The 24,870-nt window shown below is 40.8% G+C and overlaps 1 protein-coding gene across 1 annotated transcript in view; it reads right to left on the bottom strand.

Moving 5' to 3' along the window:
- The window catches only part of gpr137c (G protein-coupled receptor 137c), a 92,272-nt gene that overhangs the window by 13,182 nt on the left and 54,220 nt on the right, over positions 1–24,870 (bottom strand). Inside the window, exons 2-3 of the mRNA XM_060933667.1 lie at positions 4,245–4,294; positions 864–1,098 (exon numbers count right to left, since the gene is read on the bottom strand). Of these exons, the coding sequence (XP_060789650.1) occupies positions 864–1,098; positions 4,245–4,294 (285 nt within the window). The remainder of the gene's footprint in view (positions 1–863; positions 1,099–4,244; positions 4,295–24,870) is intronic.

Raw genomic sequence — 24,870 nt, 5'->3', positions numbered from 1 at the left:
TAGGTCATAAAAAGACTTTTCCCTGACACCCAGTTATTTTTGTTTAGTGGACCGAAAGCTACAGAATTCAATATCACAGACTTCCAATTTTATTTTATTTAAAAAAAAAAAGAATTTAGGGCCACGTGGCCCTAAATTCTCCACTATTTTTTCCTTGCTTTACTGTGACCCAATTCAAGATACTACGTCATGCGTTACATGGTGGGCTTTCCCCGTTCGCGCAAGGGATTGTGGGATACAAATTTGAAACAGGAGACAAAAAATGGAAGACGCGAATGTGTGAATGAAACTGGAAAGACCGACTACAGTAACGGAACGCGAAAAGATGTGTTGCGAAGGAAAGGAAATGCAGGACCAAAATAATAAATAACGGTCAGCGAGCACCTCGGTGTGATCAGCTGTTCGTTTAGCGACAGAATGATGCGTCAGTGCACGGTCAAGGTAAACCTGTAGATGGCAGTAATGCAACACTGGATGCCAGCTGCCATAAAAGCCTAAAGGTGAAGACGATGAAGACGACTAAGGTAAGCGTGCACATGCACACACGGACTTCATCCGTCTGCTTGACTGTGCGAAGCGAGCCATTTCATGCACATTATTTGCTAGGGAATCCTCAAATTAAATAACTTCCCAGCCACAGAATGGCCTGGGGTTTTATTTATTTATAGACACTACAAAAATAAACACAATGACCAAATTTCAGAGGGAACTAAAATGTACCGATTTTATGAAATCGAAAGGCCGTCTACTTTTAAAGAAATTAGCACCCTGACCAAAGGACTGTTTCACATTTTCTGTGAATGAGCCAAGCAAACAAAAAAAGAGAATTTACTCCCCCCCCCCCCGATATCTTACCATCTTACCTTAGACTCCAAATAAACGTTCGCAGAGGACATCTTGGCTAGTTTACAGATGCAAGTGGCGAGTGATATGGCACAAAGCACGAAGAGGCTGTCGTTGATTAGCACGCGAGCCAGAACTATGTGTTTTATATTGCTAGTATCCATGTTCTTATGGGTCAGCACCATCAGAGAGCATGTAATGTTCACCACCAAGAAGACGACACTGATGAACAAGAAGACCAACTTCAGGGGAGTCCTGTGCAAACACCGGGTCATAAAAAACATCATCAGTGCAGAGTATACGCCAATGATACAGCCATCAATAGAACCATTGTGAAGGAAAGATACCAAAAACAAATCCAATGTTGTGCTTAAATTTTACCACAATGTTTCTGCACATTTGCTGACATTAGCAATTAGTGTTACCACTTTGACTCATGAAATTTAGCTCGATGTAATACATGCTGCTTTGACAGTATATCCTCTTTCTACCTCGCTACGTTTATCTTGTCCCAGGCTTGTAATACAGGACTCTGACTCAAGTCCAACTTGTGTCCTAATTTTTAAGGACTCGTGACTTGACGAGCACTGATGACTTGGACTCAAATTAACTGCATTTGGACTCGTAAATTGGAGACGAGGACGGATTTATTCCCCCCCCCCCCCTTTTTTTGTAACATGCCATAATAATTTTGCATAAGATATTTATATCTACATTAAGTTTTATACTAATTTTGTGCAAGAGAATGCACATTCACTTGTTCATGCGTCACATCCAGGAACAAACTAGCGTTAATAGTGCTAAAATACCTGGAGAGAATGCCCCTAGGATTGTCCACTTTGCTTATACAGACTTCTCGTGGGGAGGTGGAATGCACGTGTTCCGTATGTTCATTGCTCTGTTGATAGCGGGGCATGCTGAGCGATGAATAGCTAGTGTTAACCCTCTCATGTTATTTGCCCTGTTGATAGAGGGACTTGCTGAGCAATGAACAAGCTTTTTATCTGTAGCCTATTAACTAAAATGGGGCAGTCAAGCAGTAACATTAGTCCAACACCGTAGCAGAGACTGTTTCACATAAAAGCAGCAACAGCCACCATCAAACGGTGCAATTGGAGTCTTGTTCTCAGCCCATGTTTACATTAGACCGTATCAGCGGATCATCAGATTAATGTTTTTAAAATGATTAGTGTGCACACAGCAACACCAATACACGATTTGCGTGCACATAGCAATGCCAATACACGGATACACTCGGCTCCGCAGGCATCCTGCGCTCCAAATCACTCCGCCCTGAACAGCGAGTGCCCTCTGGAGGGTGCGCACTCCGGCCCTGCACAGCTCACACAGCGCGCGAGTGAAGTGCACAAGCCATGATTCGGGACTGAGCCGCTGTGTGTGTGATCCCAGCGCATATCACTTACTACTTGCAAGTGGAAGGATGGCAAGCCTAAAGACAATCATAACTACACAATGGGCAGTATTTGCATCAGTATTTGCAGTATTTTCATACTTTTATACTCTTTAATGAAAGGTGATACAAGGCGGAAGTCCGTGCCGTTTTTCAGCAGTCGCGTCACATGACCAACGCCAGCGAATCAGGAAGGTGGAGGTCACAGTGACGTTGTCCAATGAGACGCCAGCTAGAGCTCAGCACAGCGTATCCGCGTATTCTGAATGTTTACACAGCACCGGCGCTGACACGATCTGGATTGAATACGTGGACGCTGGCATATTCCCGTTTCCCGGCGGTTTAATGTAAAAACGGACAGTGCATCCGCGAAGAAAACGAGACAGATACGGTCTAATGTAAACGTAGCCTCAGACTCAACTCTCATCAATAGTGGACTTGACTCGAAATTTCCTTTCATGACTTGGACTTGAACACTGGGGAAACAAGACTGGACTCAGGCCCCATCCACACGAGTACGCAGCCTCACCCAATACGCTGTCGTTTTGAAAAAAAATCTCCGTAAACAGTGTCGTTTCGATTCACTGGAAACAACCCAAAACGCTGTCGTACATATGCCAGGCCTGTATGTGGTGCTGTGACGCCGCCACACCAATACACTAAAACCGGAAGAGAAGCCATGGAGCATGCATATAAAGGTCACGCGCTGTTTACAAAACAAGCTCATAACACGAGAAGTTTTGTTGCTCCTCACAGTAATATAAAAACAGAAGGTTTTGTTGTAGCAGCCGTAATAGACCGAGTTGTTTCTGCAGTACGAGCACAAGCCTGTAGTTCGCCATTATGATGCATCTAGCGGCGGCGGCTGAGGTTAAAGGTTAGAGAGGCGGGGCTTATATGTCATCGTTTCTGAAAAAAATCCACTTCGCCGTCCAGACGACTCCGGGCTATCCGGCATTTTAGGATTTTCCCACTCTGGGACCCATTTTCAAAAAATACCGGTTTCACACCTCGAAAAAGCCAGCTCTGTCTGGATGCGAGGCCGAAACGATAAAGTATTTATGCGGATTCGACAAAAATGTACTCGTGTGGACAGGGCCTCAGACTCAAGGTTTCGTGACTACAACACTGCCATCTAAGCAACATGTATACCTTCTTTCTACCTTGCCAAGTTGATCATCTTGTCCTTTGATATAATTTTCAGGTCTGGACATTCTCAAGTTTGTTGCCAGAAAAGGGTACAAAAATAATGGCTACCTTAACCGTAACTCTCAGCCAGTATATAGGGATTTTTCAGGACTGAAGTCACGTGATCTAAGCTCTTATTTGTTCTGTGACAAACTAAGTATCCGTCAAGAATTCTCAAGCTGACTGCACATCACTATCCCCCTTTCTCTTGTCTGACTCTGCAAGCATCTCACAAAAGTGATTTCTTTATCTAGTAGTAGGGAGCCAAAGCAAATGAACTTGAATTTGATTGGTTGCCATTTAGAAGACATTTCTCCACTAATTCAAAGGTATTGATACCAAGTAGAAGTCTGCTTAGACAGGATTTGCAATTTAAGTCTCAAGAAACTTTTATTTGGAGAATAAAATATTTAATAATCAAAGGTGCTGTCAAATGTTAAAAATATTTTGTATACATCTTTTGTTCCAGTTGCATTCTTACAATACCATTAACTTATCATGATGTGAAAATCACTTCAACTGGAAAAATTCACAAAATGTGAATCGAAGCCATATTCATATACCTAATTGGTCCATTTAGTTTTTATCCAGGTGCCAGTCAGTCAGTCTACAGTCTCATGGCGTGTTTATCTATACACGTTTCATTTGTAGTCATTATCCCCTTCATCTTAATCCGTAACCAACAATTCAATACAAAATGTGATTTGCCCCTCGCTGGGACCAACATAAGACAACGGTCACTCATTTGACTTATGATTGACTGTTTTGTAGTCATCCAGGTCATTTTAAACGCAATACTTACTTGTATTTGTTGAGTTCCGGGGAATATTTCGCTTTGGCTTTACATATCGTCTGTTGGAAGGGAGAGAGAGAGAGAGAGAGAGAGAGAGAGAGAGAGAGAGAGAGAGAGAGAGAGATCTGGATTAGCATGATGAAAGACAATGCTCAGGGTAGGTTTAAGTTGGTTTTTCTAAGGCCACATCAGAGCAGGCTAACCAAGACCATGCAACCAACCAACCAACCAACCAACCACTTATTGTACAGAAGGTGTTTCATTTTCTATAACAGTAGCTCAAAAAGTAGTTCTGGCTGCAAAGCAAATATCACAGGTTTATATTAAAGTGCCTGCTCATTATTAACATGCCAATACATTATCGTTTCTATAGTAAATTATATTGGGACTTTTGGCAGACATTTCACATACATTTATTAATCAATGTACAATAACTATTGATATGGTGAAATTTTTTGTAAGCCGTTTATGCAGTATTCGTGGAAGAAGTCTCCAGTGTTCACGCTTTCTAGTAGCTAAAACAGTTCCTTTACACTTTCTCAGTCAGGAAAGTCTTCAAAACTGGGCATTGCAGGTTCAAGAATATGAAACTTCCAGGAGAGGGTGAAAAAAGAGAAGCTAGTGAGGGAACACTTGTTTATAGGTGCTATAACCCAAGTGATAAGAACCAACTTGTTTTGTGGATGTTCAACATCAAATGTCACTTGAATCAGTTTAATTTTTATATATAAAAAAAAGACCTGGCGACTTGTCCAGAGTGTACCTCGCCTTTCGCCAGTAGTCAGCTGGGATAGGCTCCAGCTTGCCTGCGACCCTGTAGAACAGGATAAAGCGGCTAGAGATATAGTTAGTATGTATGTATGTATGTATGTATGTATGTATGTATGCATGCATGCATTAAATAGTCAGGGATAACACAAAGCCCACAGGCTTATTTCCACTGTGGTCCCTATAGAACAGGAGACAAGGGCAAGTAGCAGTAGACCACACGTCACAGAAACAGAATTACAGTTACATAATACATAAATACAAATTGCCAAATGCCCAAGATTGGTGTCTAAGCCATTTTTTCAAGTCCTGTTTAAAACTGCCTATGCTTCTAACTGATTTGAGTGAATCAGGTAACTTGTTCCAAAGGGTAGTTCCAACATAAAGAAAAGACTCTTTACCCAAATTCATCTTAACTCTGGGTGGTACAAAATCTGTTAAGCTTCTCCTAGTGGAATAGCGGTGAACTTCATTTACTCTATTAAAATAATTTCTAAAATAATTAGATTAGATTCACTTTATTCATCCCACATCTGGGAAATTCACGTGTTACAGTAGCAAGAAAATGTCAAACAGATAAATAAAACTGAAATAAAAATTAGACAAACGAAGGATTAAATACAGAGGGTTATTTGCATTATCTACCGTGAAAAGTATAAATATATAAAACTCGTGTACAGAATGGATCAATTTCAACCAACGGACTACACGGCTCATTTTATTTATATATATATATATATATATATATATATATATATATATATATATATATATATATTATATATACACACACACACACACACACATACATACACACACCCTGTACTTTAAGAAAATGCTGGAGTATGAGGAATAAAAGACTTTGGGATAGGAAATTAAATCAGCAGTAACTTTCACGTTGGACTGAAACATTACCATATACAGTGGTGCTTGAAAGTTTGTGAACCCTTTAGAATTTTCTACATTTCTGAATAAATCAGACCTAAAACATCAGATTTTCACACAAGTCCTAAAAGTAGATAAAGAGAACCCAGTTAAACAAATGTGACAAAATTATTATACTTGGTCATTTATTTATTGAGGAAAATGATCCATTACATATCTGAGTGGCAAAAGTATGTGAACCTTTGCTTTCAGCATCTGGTGTGACCCCCTTGTGCGGCAATAGCTGCAACTAAACGTTTCCGGTAACTGTTGATCAGTCCTACACACCGGCTTGGAGGAATTTTAGCCCATTCCTCCGTACAGAACAACTTCAACTCTGGGATGTTGGTGGGTTTCCTCACATGAACTGCTCACTTCAGGTCCTTCCACAACATTTCCATTGGATTAAGGTCAGGACTTTGACTTGGCCATTCCAAAACATTAACTTTATTCTTCTTTAGCCATTCTTTGGTAGAACGACTTGTGTGCTTAGGGTCGTTGTCTTGCTGCATGACCCACCTCCTCTTGAGATTCAGTTCATGAACAGATGTCCTGACATTTTCCTTTAGAATTCGCCAGCATCATTCAGAATTCATTGTTCCATCAATGATGGCAAGCCGTCCTGGCCCAGATGCAGCAAAACAGGCCCAAACCATGATACTACCACCACCATGTTTCACAGATGGGATAAGGTTCTTATGCTGGAATGCAACATTTTCCTTTCTCCAAACATAACGCTTCTCATTTAAACCAAAAAGTTCCATTTTGGTCTCATCCCTCCACAAAACATTTTTCAAATAGCCTTTTGGTTCGTCCACATGATCTTTAGCAAACTGCAGACGAGCAGCAATGTTCTTTTTGAAGAGCAGTGGCTCTCTCCTTGCAACCCTGCCATGCACACCATTGTTGTTCAGTGTTCTCCTGATGGTGGACTCGAACATTAACATTAGCCAATGTGAGAGAGGCCTTCAGTTGCTTAGAAGTTACCCTGGGGTCCTTTGTGACCTTGCCGACTATTACACACCTTGCTCTTGGAGTGATCTTTGTTGGTTGACCACTCCTGGGGAGGGTAACAATGGTCTTGAATTTCCTCCATTTTTACACAATCTGTCTGACTGTGGACTGGTGGAGTCCAAACTCTCTAGAGATGGTTTTGTAACCTTTTCCAGCCTGATGAGCATCAACAACACTTTTTCTGAGGTCCTCAGAAATCCCCTTTGTTTGTGCCATGATGCACTTCCACAAACATGTGTTGTGAAGATCAGACTTTGATAGATACCTGTGCTTTAAATAAAACGGTGCCCACTCACACCTGATTGTCAACCCATTGATTGAAAACACCTGACTAATTTCACCTTCAAATTAACTGCTAATCCTAGAGGTTCACATACTTTTGCCACTCATATAATATTGGATTATTTTCCTCAATAAATAAATGGCCAAGTATAATATTTTTGTCTCATTTGTTTAACTGGGTTCTCTTTATCTACTTTTAGGACTTGCGTGAAAATCTGATGTTTTAGGTCATATTTATGCAGAAATATAGAAAATTCTAAAGGGTTCACAAACTTTCAAGCACCACTGTACCAATATAGTAAGGCCCCATCCCAATGTGGCATGGTGACATAGCTTACAGCAGGTTATGGTTGCTGAACTGAATTGGAGTAGTTTTGAGGGCACTGCTGGCCTGTGGAAGGTGCTGCTCTCATTTCTTGAAGCATAGCGCAGTCTCAGAACAGGCCTAATTAACTTAATCCAGAGCCAAGGCCAGACAGCAGCCGAACAGGCTAAACCGACTGTCTGCTAGCTGTACAGAGTCGTCACTCAGGTTCCACCATATCGAGACTGTCTGTTGCCCAAGCTTAAAAAAAAAAAAAAAAAAAAGTGTGACCGGAAAGAAAAAAAAAAAAAACCCAAAAAACAAAACTCCACAGTTTGCTCAAATAAACTGAGACCATACTGACTGTACATCCACTGCCAGCAACTTTGATCTAAAGATAGGACTATTATTAGACCTCGTTTATCTAAAGCACTAATTGTTAATGAAATTACTACTGATCAGGTAATGTACAAGTTTAATGTACTGTGTAACAGAAACAGGGATTAAACCAAAGGAGTATGTAGCTTTAAATAAAAATATTGGATATAGTTACACACACACACACACACACACACACACACACACACCTCAAACAACTAGAATATCGTGAAAGTCCAATATTTTCCATCAGTCATTTAAGAAAGTGAAAATTCTAGATTCCTTACACAAACATTTCAAGCCTTTTTCCATTTTATTTTGAGAATTAAAATAAAGGTTTTCTCCTTGCTGAGAGGTGGGTGGAGAAAGTTGTAGAGATTAATCGTGTCTCTGACAGAATCTGTACAATCAAGATCAACGTTGGTGTATCAATACTCACTGTTCTCTCCGTGTATGCCCCACAATCTGGTCTCGATGAAAGAACTAAAGATGCCTTTTACGATCTGCTTCAATGTACTGTTTCAAAGATTGCTGACCCAGAGTGCTTATTTGTCTGTGGTGACTTTAATGGTCACATTGGAAGTGAGTCCTCTGCATATGATGGTGTAGATGGTGGGTTTGGCTACGGTGAACGCAACATCGAGGGGGAGAGGATTCTTGAACTCTCTGTAGCCAATGACCGTCATCTGCAACTCCTTTTTTCAGAAAAGGAAAAGCCACCTTGTTACTTACCAAATCGGGAGGTGCCTCAACTCAGGTCGATTATATTTTAACTAAAAACGTGATTTCAAATCAGTTCGTAACGTGAAAGTCCTGCCTAACGAGGAATGTGCTTCCCAGCACAAGCTGCTTATTTGTGATCAGTCTTATTTTCCAGAAGCAACGGAAACAATCCTTTACTCCCAAGCTTCATGTGTGGAAGCTGAAAGATCCTGTGGTGAAAAGAGAATTCCTGAGTGAGGTGAAGTTGGAAGTTAACAAAAGTCCCTATCCCTCTTCAGTGGATGGTCAATGGCAACTATTGAGAGACAACCTCCTGAAAGTCAGTGACAATCTGTGGGTACACTAAAAAAGGCAATTGGAAAAAAGAAACCTGGTGGTGGGATGACTGTCAGTTCTGCCACTGAAGAGAAAAGGTGCAGGTGGAAAGCCTGGAAGAAGGGTGGCAGTAAAGAAGATTATCTGCAAGCTCAACATATAGCTAAAAAAGCAGTTTACATGGGGGGGGGGGGGGGGGGGGGGGGGGGGACCTGAGGTGGGCAGTTTTGCAAATATAGAGAAAGGTGAAGCTATCTTTCGAATTGCGAAGCAGATGAAGGTAAATAAGGATGTGGTGGGTGAGTGCTGTGTCAGGGATGATTGCAGAAACCTCACACTCAGTACTGAGGCAAAAGTGAAGGCTTGGAAAGATTATGAGTGATCATTAAATGTGGAGTTCCCTTGGTCGGTTGATGACCTTCCAACAGCAGAACCAGTACTTGGTCCCCCCATCCTCATTCCCACTGAAATGATGGCAGAGGCAATCAATAAGATGAAGCAAAGGAAAGCTCCTGGTCCCTCTGGCATTGTGACCGAAATGTTAAAAGCCTCGGCCGAAGTCAGTTGCCCACTTCTTTGTGACCTTGCAAATGCCATAATCACTGAGAAAGTAATTCCAGATGATTGGAACATGAATCATATAATCAATCTGTATAAGGGCAAAGGTGATGCTTTGGATGGAGGAAGTTACTGAGGGCTAAAGCTAACAGAGCACTGTCTTAAGGTAGTTGAGAGGGTGCTGGAGAAGATCATTCATTCACTGGTGGAAATGGAGGAAATGCAGTTTGGTTTCGTACCTGGCAAGGGCATACATGTCAACCTTTGGTCAATCAAACCTGTATAACCAACCTCCAAAATCCGTATTTTCCTTATAAAATCCGTATAAGATGCAAATTAAAATAATTTACCTAAAATTTGAATGATAATTAACAATGATATATCCAAGTTACTTTTTATTCAATATTAATAACAAACCTTCAGAATGAATACAAAGCTCCAATGTTTGACAAAAACACAAAGTGTTATCAGTGTAGTTACAAAGGAAATACTTCGTTGTTTGGAGACAGGTTTCACCGAGCGGCTATTATGCGCGGGACTTCATATTAGCCACAAAGTCAGAAAAATCTGTTCGTAAAATTACGCTATAATGACCAAATACAATGAAAAGTATTTTTCCAGTCTCACCTGTGAAAGGTAATCCCATGTGATCTCGTTTGGATGGTAAACCTGTTGGTACAGTTAAACGCAGCACATGAATGAGGCATCTTTATTCTCAGAATCACCACTTTGCCACATCCAATTTGGCGGCGAGGATGACATATGATTCTACGCAGAAGGCGGCGTCTATGTTTATGTCTATGACTTCCAGGTTGGTGGGATTCTCGCAATGCGGTGTGCGCATGATCAAAAGTGGAACGAAGTCTCGCTACCACAAGATAATGCGCGATTTCATAAGACTCTTTACTGGCTGTCGTGGGAATTGATTATAGCTCTAAATAAATATTGAAGTTTTTTTAAAGAATCCGTATAACTTTATTTATACGCCCGTATATTACGTTTATTGAATCAAATCCGTATAAAATACGGACATTCCATATAGGTTGACATGTATGCAAGGGTACCAACGATGCTATTTTCATCTTGCGTCAGCTGCAAGAAAAACATCTGGAGAAAAGCAAGAACCTGCATCTTGCCTTTGTTGATCTAGAAAAAGCTTTCAATCGTGTCCCTCGTGAGGTACTATGGTGGGCGATGAGGAGACTGGGTATACCAGAATGGCTAATTTGTACTATGAAAGCTATGTACTCAAAAGCGATGAGTAGGGTCAGGGTTGGCAACTCCTTCAGTGACAGTTTTGATGTCCAAGTCAGGGTCCACCAGGGCTCAGTATTGAGTCCTCTGTTGTCCATCATTGTTCTTGAGGCCTTGTCTTGTGATTTTTGTTCTGGGTGCCCTTGGGAGCTGCTGTACACTGACAACCTTGTACTTGCATCGGATTCCTTAGTGGGACTAGAGCAGAAATTGAGTTCTTGGAAAGCTGGAATGGAGTCAAGAGGCCTCAGTGTTAACATGCAGAAGACTAAGATCATGATCTCCGGACCAAACCTGGAAACACTGAAGGACTCTGGTGAACATCCTTCTGGGTGTGTGCAGGAACCCATCCCATCGATGGCAGACCACTTGACTCCTAGACAGCCGATGACCATCAGCTTGCAGTTGTCGATTCTTTTTGCTATCTAGGAGATAGCATATCTGCGGGTGGTGGCTGTGAGGCTGCCATAATAACCAGGGTCAGAGCTGCCTTGGGAATGTTCAGGGAGCTGATGCTGATACTCCGCGCTAAGAGTCTGTTCCTGCACACCTGTAGCAAAGTCTAAGATAGCTGTGTTGGGGGGCCTTGCTTTATGCTTGTGAAAGCTGGCCCTTGAAAAGATCTGACCTGGCACGTCTCCAGAGGAATGAGAGGGCCATGCTCCGTTGGATGTGTGCTATCAAGCCTACAAATAACATCAGTACACATGACCTCCGCCTGAGGCTAAACATAAAAGATCTTGATCTAGTCCTCAGGCAGAACCGTCTTAGATGGTTTGGCCATGTCCAGCGGAGTGTCTTGGACCAAGAAGATTGGTTCCCTCCAGGTGCATGGACGCAAGACACGCGGAAGGCCACGAAAGAGCTGGCAAGAGGTGTTGCGAGAAGATCTTAAGTTATCTGGACTAGATACCAGAGATCAGGGCTCAAAATTAACTTTTTTTCTTTGTGTCCCCCAGTGGTCCCGAATTCTGTGTTGTATTGTCCCGAATGGAAGCAATAGTGTCCCCATTTTTTTCCTCTCTGAAATAACCAGTGGTTAATATTATCATACGAAGTTACTATTATATTTATAACTATGCGATTTTGAACCCTTTATATCATTTTTACAATAAGTCACAAGACACAAGCGACACATGTCCTATACATCATCTACTTCAAAATTACAGTTATTGCATTTTCAGTTTATTAAACTTTGGCGATCTCACTGTATGAATAGATACCCGTTTATTTAAAGGGGCCAACTAGCTCATTCAGAAAATGTTTCAACTCCCTACATCTGCAGTACACTTTAGTTGAAAATAAGACCCCTTTTATGTTCATTTCATCTACTTATACCTTGAATATCTGTTGGCACTTATAAGGCCAACTTATAATTTTCACCATTACCGTTATCCATTATGAACTTTCCGTTATCCATTTTTATGAACTTTCCGTTATCCATTTTTATGAACTTTCCGTTATCCATTTTTATGAACTTTCGCTGCCGAAACGTGGGTGCAAATGTTAGCAACATCAACATAGTGCCAGGTCCTAGCCTAGTTGTGCTGCTGACTGACTAAACTTTCTGAACTAGAAAGACACCAAGAAAACTCACTGTTGAACGGTATCTTCCGTAAATATCATCCACATCATTCCTGTTGTATTTTATAACGTGTCTAACAGTGTTCATTAAGTTCATTCAGTTGCTAGCGTTGCCTGCAGACCAGGCGATGACACTTTGGATCCTGAAGGTCCCAGAGACGTTATGTCTGGGCTTTCAGTTTCTTCCCCGCGGTCGGTCCGCTTCAACCACTTAAGCATTTTTGTTCTGGCAAGAGTCGGCGCAGCGTGTGCGGTAGCAATTCCATTCCAAGTCCATATAATGCGGACACCGGCCGAAGATTCTAGAACAGAATGCGCTGCTCTGTAGCCTACGGATACAGGTGCATCGAAAGTGTAGCTACTATGTATTTTTCGCTGTTAACGTTTTAAAACTAAAATTGACAAATTAGGTGAATGTCTACGTATGGTGTTACGGCTTTGTAAATAATATTAATGTAGAACTTTTTTTCTAGATCTATTTTTTTCCATTGTCCCGGGATTGTCCCAGATATGATAATTTTGTGTCTCGATGACATTTTTTATGGTCCCCGGGACATCGGGACACCGTTAGTTTTGAGCGCTGCCAGAGATGCTGCGAATCACAATTTGTGGAAGGAAATAAATACCATGTGCCGTCAAACCCACAGTGGGGGAAACATTGACGCAAATGGAGTGAGTGAATTATGGCCTATAGTGCAAAAAAGTCAAAAAGAGAATTTCATTTCGAGTGAGTAAAACAGTATAAATACCGTGCATCTCTTGGTCCAATTCAGTACACACAACCATAGTCATGGAGAAGACTGCTGACTTGACAGTTGTCCAGAAGACAATCAAGTCATCGATGCCCTCCACAAGGAGGGTAAGCCACAGGAGGTCACTGCTGGAAAGGCTGCCTGGAAAAGGTGCACAAGTTACAGGGATGACTGCAGCCTTGAGAGGATTGTCAAGATGGGTCAATTCAAGAACTTGGGAGAGCTTCACAAGGAGTGGACTGAGGCTGGTGTCTGTGCATCAAGAGCCAACAAGTACAGGCATCTTCAGGAAAGGGGCTACAACTGTCGTATTCCTAATAATCAAGCCCCTCCTGAACCAGAGACATCTGAAGCATCTTACCTGGGCTAAGGAGAGAAAGAACTGGACTGTTGGTCTGTAGTCCAAAATCCTCTTTTCAGATGAAAGTAAATTTTGCATTACATTTGGAAATCAAGGTCTGAGAGTCTGGAGGGAGAGTGGAGAGGCACAGAATCCAAGGTGTTTGAAGCCCAGTGTGAAGTTTCTGCAGTCTGTGATGATTTGGGGTGCCATGTCATCTGCTGATGTTGGTTTATTGTGTTTTATCAAGTCCAAAGTCAAAGAAGCCATCTACCAGGATATTTTAGAGCACTTCATGCTTCCATCTGCTGGCAAGCTTTATGAAGAGGCTGATTTCCTTTTCCAGCAAGACTTAGAACCTGCTCACAGTGCCAAAACTACTCCCAAGTGGTTTGCTGACCATATGGTGCTTCACTAGCCAGCCAACTTGCCGGACCTGAACCCCAGAGAGAATCTATAGGCTACTGTCAAGAGGAAGAAGAGAACGCCTGCCCCCCCCAAAAAAAAAGACTAGCTGAAGGCAGCCATCAAAGCATCCTGGGCTTCAAGAACACCTCAGCAGTGCCACAGGCTGATCGCCTCCATGCCATATTGATGCAATAATTCATGGTAAAGGAGCCCCAACCAAGTATTGAGTGTATAAATGAACATACTTTTCAGAAGTTGGACATTTCTGTATGGTCAATACTTTGAGCTGAAATATTAAAATAATTTGTGATACTGGATTTCTGATTTTCATGAGCAGTAAGCCATAAATCATCAAAATTAAAACAAAACAAAAAAGGGATTGAAATATTTCACTTTGTGTGTGATTAATATAGAATATAAAAATTTAATTTGAAGAGGTAAACTATGAAAAAATTTTTCTTCATATTCTAATTGTTTGAGACGCACTTGTACACCAGCCTTATCAACTTGGCAGTGTTATTTATAATGAAATTTCAGTGTTGCACAAAAACCTGGTTATAAATTCAATGCATTTGAAGAAGCTCCTTTTATGAACATATGTAGCCACAACCCCCCCCACACACACTTACTTCCCGGTCAATTCTACTCATTTTTTACAGACCCCTGGGGCCATATTCTGAATTTCATCTCAAAACTTGGTTGTTTCATTAGACAAAGTCTTATTTGTTGGAGATTTTAATATTCACTTTGATAACCCAGAAGACCCTCTGAAAACCGCATACATGTCCAAAATTTACAACCCCAATTCCAGAAATTTGGAACACTAAAATATACATAAACGGAATAAGAATTTGCAAAATCATGGAAACCCTATATTTCATTGAAAAATGGTACAAAGACAACATATCAAAGTGTTTAAACTGAGAAATTTAATTGTTTTTTGAAAAATATATGCTCATTTTGAATTTGGCATCAGCAGCACATTTAAAAAAAAAAAAAAAAAAAAAGTTGGGACAGGGACCTGCTTACCACTGTGTTGTCAACACCCTATAAACGTTTGGGAACTGAGGAGACCAATTGCTGTAGTTTTGAAAGAGACATGTTCTCCCATTCTTGCCTGATCTATAATTTCAGTTGCTCAACAATTTAAAGTCTCCTTTGTTGTATTTTGTGCTTCATAATGCACCAAATGTTTTAAAATGGGAGACCAGTCTGGACTGCAGGCGGGCCAGTTTAGCACCAGGACTCTTACTACAGAGCCATGCAGTTTTAATACGCGCAGAAAGTGGTTTGGAAAGACCATGGTCTTGCTAAAATAAGGCAGGCCTTCCCTGAAAGATTTTGTCTGGATGGCAGCATATTGCTCTGAAACAAACACACACAATTCAGCATAAATGATACCTTCCCCGATGTACTGGTCCAATCAAGTTTTTCACTGATTAGAAAACACTACTATGGACCTATAAAAACACTGAATGGTCTTGCATCACAGTACCTGAGTGAACTTCTGGTCCTTTAGGACTCACCACACCTATTTCAATCAAAAGGTGCAGGCCAATTGTTGGTACCTCAAATCATCAGGGGGCAGACCCTTTCCTTACAAGCCCAACAGTTCTGGAACAGCCTTCCAAGTAGTGTTTTGGACTCAGGCACAGTCTCAGTGTTTAAGTCAAGGCTGAAAACATCTTTAGTCAAGTCTTGTTAATAGCTTTTTATTAGGTAAAGGAGCAGATCTGGAAGGTCCTCAGGGATTCTCTGCTATCAAATTAGTCTTGCCAGAGTCCCTGCTTGCACTCAGGGCACAATGGACACTGTTCTTAACCATTAGGTGACAAGGGCAAACTTAATGTGTTTCTTTCTGTCCCTAGTTACACATGACAATCCTGAGATACTAGTAATGCTGACCTCTCTTGCTCTCCAGACCTGCCTGATCCATCTTGATGCCTTACTTCTAGCTGGAGTTCTCATCACCTCGCTCCTGTTGAGGATGGCCCCATATGTACAGCCCCGATCCATCCTGACTCTTTACTTCTAGCTGGGGTTTCTCATTGCTTTGGCCCTGTGGAGGATGGCCCCATATGAATGGCATAATGATGCACTTAGAAGATAGCTCTGGACACTTAATAGAAAGTTTTGCTACAGTGGCTTAGGACTGCAGTTGTCATGAACAGTTTCGCACTCGAATCTCCATCAGTGAACAGTGCACTTTCTGACCAGATAGGAGACACCTTATAGAAGGAAGTTATTTATAAATCCTGCTATTTAAATCACCCAAATGAGGAGGGGGTTCCCTTTTAAGTCTGGTTCCTCTGCGTTTCTTCCTCATAAGGTCTTGGGGTTTTTCCTTGCCACAATCACCTCATTAGGGACAAGTTTATACATTCATATGTTTAAAATCTAACTTTCTGTAAAGCTACTTTGTGACAATGTCTATTGTTAAATGCACTATACAAATAAATTGACAACGCAAAAGCACACTGCTAGTTATCTTCCTATAGATAGTTTTTCACATGGCGTCAGAGTCAGGGATTCCTTGGTGGTGGCCATCTTGTAGGGCAAGCTTACCGTACGGGTCACTGAGCACACATTGTAACGCGCGAGTTACATTTATATATCTCATCTCATTATCTCTAGCCGCTTTATCCTTCTACAGGGTCGCAGGCAAGCTGGAGCCTATCCCAGCTGACTACGGGCGAAAGGCGGGGTACACCCTGGACAAGTCGCCAGGTCATCACAGGGCTGACACAGACACCCATTCACACTCACATTCACACCTACGGTCAATTTAGAGTCACCAGTTAACCTAACCTGCATGTCTTGGGACTGTGGGGGAAACCGGAGCACCCGGAGGAAACCCACGCGGACATGGGGAGAACATGCAAACTCCACACAGAAAGGCCCTCGCCGGCCCTGGGGCTCGAACCCAGGACCTTCTTGCTGTGAGGCGACAGCGCTAACCACTACACCACCGTGCCGCCCACATTTATATATTATTTACATTTATAGTTACATTATCACTATTTAAAGCTAGCAATGGTGCACACCTGTTGTATTCACAGCTGTCATAATAGGTCAGATGATGACGTCAAGTGGAGCTTTTATGGAATTCCCACTGTACGGGAGCACGAAGGCGAGCAAACAAAGAAACTCCGCATACAAAGGAGAAATCTATGGCTTGCGAGAATCAACCACAAGGATTTTCAGCCTTCCAAACACAGCAAAGTCTGTGCCGATCATTTTATAAGTGGCAAGTTGTTTAAATAAACAATTGTGTAACAAGCCTACATAGCAGTTAATTATATTACAAAGTTTATACTGACATGGTACTGTAATACCACTAATGGATGTAAAATTTGTCTTAAATCAACTCGATATTATACACACATTTATATGCAGTGTTGAGAGCTCTAAAACTCCAATGTGTACATACCTTGGCTGTAATTAGGACATGACTGTCACTTGTTTTTGGTGGACTTCACGGACCCAGCCACAGACAAAATAATTGTATGACTCCAGCGAGGTATGCTTTGAGGTCATCAAGTGTGTAGGTGCTTTTAGTATTCACAAAATAGTTCACAATATCAGGGTACGATATGGATGGCAGCCCTGCATGGTCACTTGAAAATGCTTCTTTGTCCACTTCGTAGGGGTCAATTCCCCCAATCAAGGCCAGTTTGGCTGCATACCGTTGTCGTGAGATGTCGTCCAATGTATCCATATACTTCCGTTTGCTTGATTTTGCCGACATTGATCTTTATTTTAGAAAACTGACTATATAACTTAATAAATTCGTCCGAGATAACGTAGCCGGTAGTGGCGATGGTCCGTTTTGTTTGCCCTGCAAGATGGCGGCTGGGGGGGCGTTCCCCGGAATGCCGCGACGTCAGTGAAAACTATATCAGCATGCCCTTGAGTGTTGGTTATTTAATAGCTAAAGTTTAAATTGTTTACTTTCAAAATGGCCAATTTGGTACCCATAACAAGGGACCAAAGTCATTAAGAGCAATAAAGCTTGATTGTCTAAATTGTTCATCAATATCATATCATAAAATGCTGATAATTGTTTGGTCCACAAACAGGATCATTATCTGCAGATCTGTTCAAACAAATGCCTGTACTCTCTGAGCAAACAGCTATAGTTTCTACAGTGTGACTGCTCCAGAACTGCTCCAAAAGCTAACAAATACCTTGGCCTTTCCTAACAAAAGCACTCCCCCATCTGAGGTCCTTCTAGTGCTGCCAAGGTGTTGGTTCACAAGGATGGTGCAGTGAAGTCATTCTGGACCAATTCCTCCATCTGCGAAATGTTTTAAGTTATGGGAGATCTTGCACAAATCCACCACTCATATGTACAGTTGTGGTCAGACGTTTACATACAGTGACATGTCATCTTGGATATGAATGTCATGGCAATATTTGGGCTTTCAGTAATTTATTTGAATTATTCTTTCTGTGGCAGAATGTACAGCATACATTATTTCCAAAAAAAAAAAAAAACTACGCACACCAACAAAATGACCCAGTTTAATGAAATTACAGTAGGAGAAATACAGTATAAATACTCAGCACAATATGCTGCACATGTTCTGTATTAGGTTAATGCTAATATTACGATATGTTGTATTTTTTTAACCATTTTTAAATATGTTGAGCTGCAAATTCAACTCTTCACTCAGGGAAAGATATTAAAAATGTTTTTCTACACGAGTTGCCCTGAAGAACCTGAAGCGGACATTCTTAGTTTAAAAAAAAAAAAAAATGACATTCACATTGGGACATGCAGTTATTGGAAAAAAAAATGATTGGGTTCTGTGATTAGACAAAAGTTACTGTTACAGCCAAAATTGATTTTCCAAGGATTACAATTAGCATTCATTAATCAAACTTATCCATATTTAATTATACATAATATCCACCCATGAAACAAGTTATTTCCTGTTACGACTTTCACATCATTAATCCATCCATTTTTTTTTTCCACACACACGAAAGTTTGTGAACCCTTGAGAATTTTCCAGATTTTTGCATAAAAAATGACCTAAAACAATCAGGTTTTCACACAAGTCCTAAAAGTAGATAAAGAGAACCCACTTAAACAAATGAGACAAAAAATATTATACTTGGTCATTTATTTATTGAAGAAAATGATCCAATATTACATATCTGAGTGGCAAAAGTATGTGAACCTCGAGGATTAGCAATTAATTTGAAGGTGAAATTAGAGTCAGGTGTTTTCAATCAATGGGATGACAATCAGGTGTGAGTGGGCACCCTGTTTTATTTAAAGAACAGGGATCTATCAAAGTCTGATCTTCACAACACATGTTTGTGGAAGTGCATCATGGCACGAACAAAGGGAGATTTCTGAGGACCTCAGAAAAAGCGTTGTTGATGCTCATAAGGCTGGAAAAAGGTTACAAAACCATCTCTAAAGAGTTTGGACTCCACCAATCCATAGTCAGACAGATTGTGGACAAATGGAGAAAATTCAAGACCATTGTTACCCTCCCCAAGAGTGGTCAACCAACAAAGATCACTCCAAGAGCAAGGTGTGTAATAGTCAGCGAAGTCACAAAGGACCCCAGGGTAACATCTAAGCAACTGAAGGCCTCTCTCACACTGGTTAAATGTTCACGAGTCCACCATCAAGAGAACACTGAACAACAATGGTGTGCATGGCAGGGTAGCAAGGAGAAAGCCACTGCTCTCCAAAAAGATCACATGGACAAGCCAGAAGGCTACTGGAAAAATGTTTTGTGGACGGATGAGACCAAAATAGAATTTTTAGTTTAAATGAGAAGCATTATGTTTGGAAAAAGGAAATCTCTGCATTCCAGCATAAGAACCTTATCCCATCTGTGAAACATGGTGGTGGTAGTATCATGGTTTGGGCCTGTTTTGCTGCATCTGGGCCAAGATGGCTTGCCATCATTGTTCCATCAATGAATTCTGAATTATACTAGTGAATTCTAAAGGAAAAATGTCAGGACATCTGTCCATGAACTGAATCTCAAGAGAAGGTGGGTCATGCAGCAAGACAACAACCCTAAGCACACAAGTCATTCTACCAAAGAATGGTGAAAGAAGAATAAAAGTTAAATGTTTTGGAATGGCCAAGTCAAAGTGCTGACCTTAATCCAATTGAAATGTCGTGGAAGGACCTGAAGCAAGCAGTTCATGTGAGGAAACCCATCAACATCCCAGAGTTGAAGCTGTTCTGTACGGAGGAATGGGCTAAAATTCCTCCAAGCCAATGTGCAGGACTGATCAACAGTTACTGGAAATGTTTAGTTGCAGTTATTGCTGCACAAGGGGGGGGTCACACCAGATGCTGAAAGCAAAGGTTCACATACTTTTGCCACTCACAGATATGTAATATTGGATCATTTTCCTCAATAAATAAATGACCAAGTATAATAGTTTTGTCTCATTTGTTTAACTGGGTTCTCTTTATCTACTTTCAGGACTTGTGTGAAAATCTGATGTTTTAGGTCATATTTATGCAGAAATATATAAAATTCTCAAGGGTTCACAAACTTTCAAGCACCACTGTAAGGATGGGCTACAGGATTATATGGACCAATATAAGCAGATGGAATTAGCTGTTACTATGGATGCATGCATGCATCCATAGTAACAGCTAATTCCATCTGCTTATATTGGTATATATATATTATATTGGTACATACATACATACATAATCTTTTACAAAAAAAGGATTTCATACCTACTAAACCTGGTAATTAGCTGTTGATCTGAATTCCTGATTTAAACAGTGATATGGGTCAGTCCATGAAATGTTACTTTTCATTGGTCCTTGTTTACATAATCATTTCATCTTTAATTTCCATGATTTAAAGAAATATTTAGCAGATTATCCATAAATATTGTTTGAAGAAATAAAATAAATTAAAAAATGACGTTCTCTTTTGAAATAAAGAAATGTGAAACATTTTCTTCCCCTGTGACTGGACACAGATGACACGTTTTTTGTGACATGGAATATTTGCTGACTTTGAGCTTAAATAAACCTTCATTACTTTCTGAGAATTTCAATAAAATTAGTTTCATGGTACTTGCAATTTAGTTTTACACTCACATAAAGTTAAGAAGGTTCTATAAACTATTTAGCTTCGAATTCATCCACTAAAAATAGGTTGTGAACGTAACATTGTGATGTCCTACCGTGTTACGTTAGAAACCAGGCTTATAAAAAATGATAAAACGAGTTGAAATCATGATTGATGTTTTTAATATAAAGAAGAATATACTATAAAACGATGTAGGTAGAAAGAAATTTAAACAAACGGCAATAAAAGAAATTATCGATGTTTTTTCTCACATCCTAACTTGGCGTCCACTCACTTCCTGGTTCGTTCACAACCTGCGAGACCAATTTACTCAATCTAGGTCGGCTGAACTGACGCGAGATAACTTCTCGCGGGATCTCACACACCACAACAAGTGCTCTCGTCGCCATCAATGGCATCAAAATGGCGGCCAGCAAGAGCAGGTAGGTGATATCAGCGTGTCCAGCAAAGTTACGCTTAAAACCATGTTGCGTTCGACCGACAGTTGGTGATATGTGATAAGGAAGTCTACTATGTTATTGTGACTTGTATAACACGACGATATCATCTTACAGCTAAACATTTGTCACAACGCCGACAATCTGATCGCCTGTTTTGACGGGAAGATTTTGACTTCTGTTTTCAGACACTATTCGCTGTCGTGTCTTTGTTACGTTTATCAGCCGTTTTGGTGCATGATCGGCTCATTTAATTTAATTATCAGTGATAAACTACCGATAGTTTTAAAGGTCATTAAAAATTGAAAATGCATCATAAATTTTACTTCCTACCACCCTTGTAGACTCCTTGCCGACCAGCGGTTGCGAACGTAACAGGTTTCGACTAGACTCTTTTTGAACATGGTGTCTATAGTTACAATCGAAACCCTAGTTGATGAATTAAAAAGAAAATGAAGGCTTATGAAGATATTTCAAAGAAAATTTTTTTTTTTTTTTACAGGTTTTAATGAATTTGAGAAAAACTGGCTGTAAATAACAGGGTCTCTTTTAAGCAACACCCCTTTCAAGCTGAATGGTTTTGAATGTAACTCAGACTCGGTGTCCATGTTACACTTGTATCCATATCTGAACCTGGATTCTGGCCTGTAATTTTGACTTATTAGTAGATTTTTGGGCTATTGGTCCAAAATTAAATCCTTTGATGAAACTAAAAGCACTAAAATTGTACCTTGACCTGTCTCTCAAGAGATAACCGTACAAGAGTTGCTAATGTAACAACAGACACTTTTAGCTTTGTGTCCAGGTTACATTCAAGTCTTTATATCTGTACAATCAACCTAATTGGGTAATGGCTACATACACTTCTAGGCTAATATTATCAGTGATGATTAACTGTATGGAAGTTAATGTTAGCAATCCTCACTGTCTTGGGCTTCTCAAAACTCTCGGCCTGGTTGTTAAATGTAACCAAGACACCGGCTTTGCATTGTAAAAATGTTTAGGTGTTATTCTGTACTCAGGGCTTTCTAATTTGTCTTTTCAGGATGGCACCCTCATATGAGCTGAGGATTAGACTACGTCAACATCATAACATTCAGCAACCTGCTCAGGACCGCCAGGCTTCACCCACTAATCGTAATTCATCAAAGATGAAAAGCAGACGTTTTCGTTCCAATATCAAAAAGCATCCTGAGTTGTATGCTGCATACTTATCAGAAGCCAAAATTCGATCACACAGCTACCGTGAAAGTCTGTCTGCAGAACAACGGCTGCTATATAATGAAAAAGCAAAGAATAGAATGCGTAAAATGAGAGAAAAGAAGAAGCTGGCTGCTCAGCAAGAAAATAATTCTACTACTGAAACACAAACAGTAAAACCAGTTACAAGAAGTGATGAGGAGAAAGTTCAAAAGCAGAGAGAAAAGTGGAAGACTGAAAAGAGGTTATATCGGTCCAGGATGACAGCTCAAAAATGTAGAAGAATAAATGAAAAGCGTCGCGCTAAATATAGGGAGTCCGTTGCAGCAATTCGTCGTGCATCTGCACCTTCAACACCACTAAGGGAATTACCAGTGACTGATATGACTAACCAGAGTGACTGTAGAAGTGATGATGCAAAGCGAAAAGCATTGCAGCGGACACGTCAGAGTTTACCAAAAAATCCAGCAGCTTTCGCCAACACTGTGGGAAAGTTAATTGACTCCTGTTCTCCGAGAAAAAAAGGTGCCCTTGCTAAGGCTGGTGTTAACAAACCATCACATGCTCATCAGAAACTAGTTGAAGCCTTGCAAAAAAGACAGAGAACTACGATCTGCTAGAAGTCGTCAAGATCAGCATATCAACAACGAACTGTTGGCGACATTTAGAACAATGAAAAAGTGTAGACTGCAGAGACAAGTCAGCTGCACTCTCGGTGTTAGTTGGCGGCGGATGATGCGTCGGTGCCATAGTAAAAAACCACAGAATGAACCACCCCGTCATAAGTTATCCTTGCCAAAAGATACTGTTGACAGTGTTCAGTCCTTCTACATAATGAATGCCACTCCACTTCCTTACAAGAAGGCATATTGTAAAAAGACAGGCAAAACAAAACTGTTTGTCTCAAAGACAATCGATACTCTGTACAAGGATTTCAAACTTGAGTATCCGTTGACTACTGTTGGGCGGTCCATGTTTCATAAGCTTCGTCCTGCAAATGTGAAATTGGCAAGTGAACAAACCTTAGATCAGGGTCTCTGTGAATATTTAGCACAAACACAAACCTAAAGCTCCGTGCTATCAACAGATTGGCAGATACTCAAGGTTCAAGATTGTAAAATTCCAGATGTGTACAGGGTAGTGGAGATCATAATGTGTCCTAAAGCACCAGAAAGCAAATTCTTCAAGAATGAGTGTCTTGACAGATCATGTGACAAGTGTTCCAGCAAATCCATACAAACCAAGCTAGGTAGTCTCATTGATAAAGTTGGCAAAGATACTGAGGTATCATGGAAACAGTGGGTTAGTTCCGAAGATCCAGCTAAACAAACCCGTAAGGTTTTTTCTACTAAGACTGGTAGCATGAGTGAACGAGTTCAAAATCTAACAGAGGAAGTGGAATTTCTAGCCAATCACCTCCATGTTGCTTTGTGGCAACATACTCAGTTCCAGTATGTAAAGAATAACTTACCCCAGGGATGGGTAACAATGGTCCTGGGCTTTGGTGAAAATTACACATGTACTCAACAAGATGAAGTGCAGTCTGCACATTGGCACCACGAACAGGCCACTGTGCATCCCATTGTCACATACTACTGGTGTCCTCACAACGGCTGCAACAAGTTAGTGACTGAGTCCATGGTATTCTTATCCAATGATAGGAAACATGACCACCATGCTGTCGACTTTTGTCTCAGTAGCGAATTCTCATTTACAGGGGAACCGAAAACTAGAGTTGATAAAAGAAGTCCATTTCACAGATGGGTGCGCTGCCCAATACAAGTCAAAATGGGCATTCTACTCCCTGTCTCAAACAAAAAACAAATCAGGTTTTGAAATTGAAAGGGCCTTCTTTGGGTCTAGGCATGGGAAGGGGCCGTCAGATGGCGAGTCAGCAGTCATAAAATCCAGAGCTGCAGCTGCAGTTAAATCACATATGGCAGACATCACTAATGCAAAAGAGATGTTCAAGTTTTGCAGCGACAACCTCACAAGATCACCGGCATATGAGGATGACGGGTCCTGTAAATCTCATTTTCTCAGGACATTCTTTTGGGTCCCTGATGGAGCCGTGAATCGGGAAAATGGACCAGCAGAGGTTTCTACCGTACCAGGAACACGCTTGTTGCATAGTGTCAAGGCAATTGATGGTATCATTGGCACACGAAAGCTGAGTTGCTTCCGTCCAAGCTGTACAGGCGCTGGTACCCAAGACTGTGAGAACAGTCTGTATGTAGAGCCATGGTTTGAGAAAAGGCTGAAAGTAAAATACCTTGAAACTGAACCTGATGGAGATTCAGAAA

Source organism: Neoarius graeffei, chromosome 11, assembly GCF_027579695.1.
Source record: "Neoarius graeffei isolate fNeoGra1 chromosome 11, fNeoGra1.pri, whole genome shotgun sequence".
NCBI lineage: Eukaryota > Metazoa > Chordata > Actinopteri > Siluriformes > Ariidae > Neoarius > Neoarius graeffei.
The sequence above is the reverse complement of the archived record's forward strand: the minus strand, read 5'-3'. Positions and strand labels throughout refer to the sequence as shown.